The 6128-nt window shown below is 25.6% G+C and overlaps 1 protein-coding gene across 1 annotated transcript; it reads left to right on the top strand.

The window, feature by feature from the left end:
• Window positions 1-3418: 3418 nt before the first annotated feature.
• OCT59_021276 (uncharacterized protein) lies at window positions 3419-4802 on the top strand (the record flags this gene model as incomplete). The annotated part of the gene is made up of 5 exons (XM_025329142.2): window positions 3419-3515; window positions 3587-3687; window positions 3767-3963; window positions 4096-4700; window positions 4768-4802. The coding sequence occupies 5 exons, from the start codon at window positions 3419-3421 to the stop codon at window positions 4800-4802; spliced, it is 1035 nt and encodes a 344-aa protein (XP_025188314.2).
• Between the last annotated feature and the right edge of the window lie 1326 nt (window positions 4803-6128).

The following is a 6128-nucleotide window of genomic DNA, read 5'->3' as shown; positions in this document are numbered from 1 at the left end:
ATTACTTAGTAACTGACAGAATATATTTTGTTTACTTACATTTCTTTTATTTTGAATTATTTAAACACTAAGTATAGAGTAGGTAAAATTTTTACAAGATTCTTAGTTTGTAATTTAAATAATTCATTATTTTTATTATTGTTGTCATAACTTATTTATTAAATAAATATATATTTTAACTTTTGTGATAATATAAAATTTTTGACTTACTACAAATTATTTTGTGTATGGAGTGGAAAGTTTAATAGTAATTTAATGTATTTACAATTAATAAGTCAGGTCAAAATCACGACTAAAATTTTTATATTTAAGCCAAAATTGGTATGATTTGTTCGATGAATTTTGTCCATTTACATTAAAAGAACGTAATAAAATTATCCCTTTCAATAATAAAGTAAAACGGAAGAACTAAATTTATAAAAATATTCTCACTAGTATATCAATTAATCACGTCCCGAACAAATTTCGATCAAATTTTAATGCAGGAACGAAACCATAATAATGCAGACTAAAATTACAATTCCAATCACGTGATATTATCATTAACGATCACGAATATTTTAACGAAATATGAAAATTTATTATAATTAATTATGGATATATTTGATTCTAATTTACTAATAGATTTTTTTTATTCATATATTAAAATTACATACATAATTATCTTAGGAATTACAATGGCTAAAATATAAACTCTAACCTAATTCACTATTCAGGTGGGAATGCCAATAACATTAATTATTCAGTTACACTATAAGACTCAGAATTAGGGATAGTCCAGTTCATAAAAAAAAGAGCGTTAATAACGTTCTCAGATAAAAAAAAGACGCGAAAATAACAAAAGTCAAGGAACTCTCATCTTCCCTACTTGCGATTTCAAAATTTTTACCATTTACATAAAGCTCCAGAAAGACGAAAATGCTTTTGTTGTATCGTTCAAATTGTAAATTTGAGGATTGTTATTGATATATTGAGCTCTTAAATTAAAGTTATGTTTATTATTTACTTTTTGGAAGTATTTTGTTGCATTGAAAAAGAAGTTAAAAGATGAATAAAGCTGTACTGGAATTACTGGAATAAAGTATTTTAAATTAGAAACAGAAATTGTTAGTGTGTCCAAAAAAATGAACTTCTAAAATAGTAACGCGTGACATAAAAGATTGGTAATGCAATATGTACGTAGACTATTTTACGAGAGAACCATATATAAGAAAATCACCTGATCTAATGTTCTTGGCGCAATAATTCATTAATTTCCATAATTTATTGTTACTTTTATTTGAAGATAAAACAGGTTAAAGTAAGTTATGTTGGTCATCACTCAGTTGTGACGAGAAATTTCTTAATATAGAAATTCATATTATTATTTGATTATCAGTCAAGATATAAATATTAATTAAATTTTCAAAAACTATTATATATACACTGTTGTCGTTGATTAAGAATTTTTTCATGGGATTTATTTAACATTTTTTGTAATAAGTGTCTGATAATATTTAAAAAGCTTTAAGTACGTGTGAACAACAAATAATTAATCAGGAATTTGGACTATGCTCTGATTGTAATCAACTAAAAACTCTGTCAAATTGGTAATTCTAAACAATTTCAAAAGATTTTAATAAATGGACTAGTGGAAATGAACATATAGATGAATTTATACAAGACGTACAATTAAAAGCGAGAAATCGAAGAGAAGTTATAGAATGGATTCCTTATAATCGTTTGAGAAATATACAATATCTTGCTCAAGGTGGATTTAGAAGGCTATTTTGTTAAATGGATTTATCAAAAATATTGGATAATAAAAAACAACAAGGGAAAAGAAACTTAAGAATGAAGACTATGAGAATGCAAAACAATTAAATATTAAATCTCCTCTTAGCGAAAATGACAAATATGGATGGCATTTTGTTTAAAAAGTTAAAATAATTTCTCAATTATTAATTATAATTTTTTAAATGAGGTAAATAATTTATATTTATTCTAATTTATTTATTAATAAATGTAATTTAACTGATTTTTTAGTGGAAAATTATTTAGATTTTGTACGTTCATCTAAAAGTAATATAATCTTATTCAATTAAATTGTATGGAATATATTATCGTAATAGAATATATAAAACTTGGTGATTTAAGATCAAATTTAGCAATTAAAAAAATATAATCCATATGATAAATATAGTAATTTATGAGAAATAGCAAAATTAATTCAGCATTATATAAATGTAATCTGTTTCATGTGATTTTCATAGTGGTAATTTACTATTACAAAATCAGACATGGACTTTTATAAGTGATTTAGGATTAGTCAACCAGCAGATAAACCTATTAAATCAGATGAGGTTTATGGGTACTTCCTTAGATTACTCCAGAAGTATTGCGTGGCAAACCATACACTAAAGCCGCTCACATATATTCTTTTAGTATTATAATGTGGGAAATGAATTCTGGAATCCCCGCTCTTAGTAATGTGCCTCATGATCTTAATCTTGCTTTAAATATTTGCCAAGGTTGAGACCAAGAATTGTTGAGTCACCAAGATTTATGATGATGCCAAGGTCCAAAACAATATGAAGACTTGGAGGTTGAATATTTAAAATTAATGAAAAGGTGTTGGGATCCTGATCCTAGCAAAACAACAACAGCTGAAGAACTATATGAAAATTTTGATGGATGGCACGATAAATTATTAATTATTACTAATAATGTTAATAGTATTAGTATTGATGAGAGAATACCTACCATCTACAACTGGTAAATAGTAAATTTAGTAAAATTTGGTTTGATTAAAGTTTGCATACTTTTATTTTAAAGAAATTCTACAGTGAATGAGCCAGAATCACGTTGCAAATATTTTTATGTATACACTTTTAGAGATGATCTGCATCAAATTTTTCTGCGGGGATACGACTATACTAATTTTTCCATTGATTCTCCTGATCAACATCTGGAATTTTTTGTTTGTAACAAATCATCCGGACCCATGTCTTCCGTAAGATAATTACACATCATATTCAAGGGATGAAAATTAGTATAGCCCGGTGATACTGGGTGATGCGTGCAGATCTTTAGGATCGACGCTTGAATGAAAAATGACAAGTAATCATACGAGATGAAATTATCCAATTGTTTTCGATAAAATAAAATAAAATAAAGAAGATCGACACTTGAATGAATAATGACAAGTCATCATATCATCATACGAGATGAAATTATCCAATTATTTTCGATAAAATAAAAATAAAGAAATAATTATATAATAAGTGTTTCTATAACTATTTTCTCAATGGATACAGTAATGACGCAAACTCTTCGAATCAACAAATATAAATATGAGAGTAATATGACTCAAATAAAGGTATTTTTTATATTGGGATTTTTTAATAAATACAATAATCATTAATCAACTAATCAAATTATGAGTTTCGTATCAATTGCATTAACTCTGAATTCAAAAACAAAAATAGAGTGGATTCCATTTCCTCAAATAATAAATTTAGAAGAAATAGCCGAAGGTAAATTTATAGAATTAACCTTTTAGCTACAAATAATTACTAATTATAGTCACTTTAAAAAAAATTCTTAGGAGGATTTGGTATAGTATATCAAGCTATTTGGAGAAATAAAAAGGTCGCTGTAAAGAAGTTCGCAAGATCTGAAAATTCAAATACATACTTTTTAAATGAAGTATATAAATGTTTCTTACCTAAAATGTTTTTGTCATAATAACTAATTAAATACTCAGTAATTTATTATAAATTATTAGTTAAGAACGCATTGCAAATGTTGTGATTGTGGGTGCATAAATAAATGTTACGGGATCACGAAAGATCCAACAACTGAAGAATACATGTTAGTACTGCAGTTCGCTGATGGAGGAAATTTACATGAATACTTAAAAAATAATTTTTCCAACATTACATGGAAGGAAAAGCTTAACATTTTACAACAAATATCAATGGGGTAAGTACAAAATATATTTGACTTAGCCTAAACCAAGTTTAATGAATTAATTTGCTAATCCAAAATTTATTAATTTGTTATAAATACCTAATACAAAATTAGAAAAATTAATTTTATTTTGTTTTATTTTAGGCTTAGAAACATTCATAAAATAGATTTTACGCATCGAGATTTACATAGTGGAAATATATTACATTTCGAATCAAATCTTTATAAAAGTTTTCAAGTTGCAGATTTGGGATTGGCACAATCGGAAAATATCTCTAATAATGAAATAAATGGTGTAATACCTTATATGGCTCCAGAAATATTTATAGGTTCAAAATTTTCAAAGGCATCTGACGTATACAGTATGGGGATGATTATGTGGGAAATTACAACAGGATGTAAACCTTTTTCTAATGTCGAACATGATTATAAGCTTATTTATGAGATTATTGATGGGAAACGACCTAAAATTACAGAGGATACCCCTGAATGCATTGCAGGTTTAATGATAAGATGTTGGGATTCTGACCCAGGAAAAAGGCCTTCTATGGATGAAATACATAAACTTTTATCTAAAATGAAAAATGAAGAGTTTAATGGGGCCGATCAGAAAAGATTAGAATTAATTGGTTTAAAAAAACTTGGACCTGAATATAACGAAAAACCTCATTCAAAAGCAATTTATACTAGTAGATCATTAAGTTCATATTCTAATAAGTTTATATCATTAACGAAACAAGATAGACAAGGTATAAATTATAAAATTTAAAATTTAAATAGTTAATTTATTATTGACTTTTGATTTCAATTTTTTAGGATACATTACAAGAGAATACGAGTTTGACATATAAACTTTATTATTGTTGTCCGGAGCGAAGCGAAGGACAAAATATATGTCTACGCACTATGAAAAAAAAATCGATCACGTGAATTTCTCTGTCCGCCATGTGATCGTTACCCAATGAAATCACAAATTTTAATTTTTCGCTCCGGACTTACAACGGTTCCCGTTTCCTAGTAATATTCGAAACTTCACGTAAATTTTGTGTGACATATAAAGGTAACAAATAGATAAAAAATTCTGTAATAATGTATAAATCTTGTGAGAAATGAGAATTTAGCTCTAAGAAAATTTACTAAAAGATAAGATAACTCTGCCAAATTATTTAATGCTAGCCTGAATTAGGTTTATATAAACATTTAACCAATTAATGTTTTTTAAAATGTCATTTTTAAATAATTTAACATTTAAATATACTTTTATTACCATCGAAATAAATTTGTATTTCATTTTCGAAATTTAGTTCAGAAAGATAATCCTTAATAATTCTAGTACATATTTTTAGCAAAGTAGATTAAATGATATCTATTATTACGATAATTATATATGTAGGAATGTAGGATACTTTGTATTTAATTAAACATTTACTAGTAAGATTATAGTTTATTCTATTTCCACATTTTTTTAGAGCATCTAGAATTAAACTAACTTCATAATTTAATTTTTAATAAGCTTTTATTCATATAAACCATCTTAAGAGTTAACACTTTAAAAAAAAAGGTTATAATAGTTTTTTTAAAAAAATTACTTGATAAAAAAATGATCGAATCAAAGGATAATTACTGGACAATATTGATATTTACAAGCTGGATTGGTAATAATAGAATATAAAAACCAAACATTCAGAATTTTTAAATTTGTGTGGTAAAAATAATAATCCTACAATCAAATATTTAGTTTTTACTTATTTCAGTTATTTGCTTATTTTCTCTTTTTTATTAATTTTCACAACATTACGTTCCCAAAGAAGTTATTATTGTAATTTGTAATTGCTGATTTTGTTCCCGTTTTCATGATTGTTAATTATGATTAATAATTTTATTTGGTAATTTTTATAGCGAAGAAAGATCTACATGATATTTATTTATTTTTATTTCTCATAGAAATTCGATGAATGACACGAATTTACAATAATAGACGCTAAAATTTTTTATTATTCGGAAGTTATGAATATGACCGAAGCATTAGGATAAATAATTTATGAATCATAATCTTTTATAAGCGCACAACTCAATGGATTATTATCAATATTTTTTAAAACATATCTTTAAACAAATACATGCAAAAAATTCTTTCAATCAAATGACGAGAATTGTACTGTATAATGATTGACAAT

This window comes from Rhizophagus irregularis, chromosome 3, assembly GCF_026210795.1.
Source record: "Rhizophagus irregularis chromosome 3, complete sequence".
In the NCBI taxonomy this organism is placed as follows: Eukaryota; Fungi; Glomeromycota; class Glomeromycetes; order Glomerales; family Glomeraceae; genus Rhizophagus; species Rhizophagus irregularis.
This window is presented reverse-complemented; position numbering and strand designations above follow the sequence as displayed.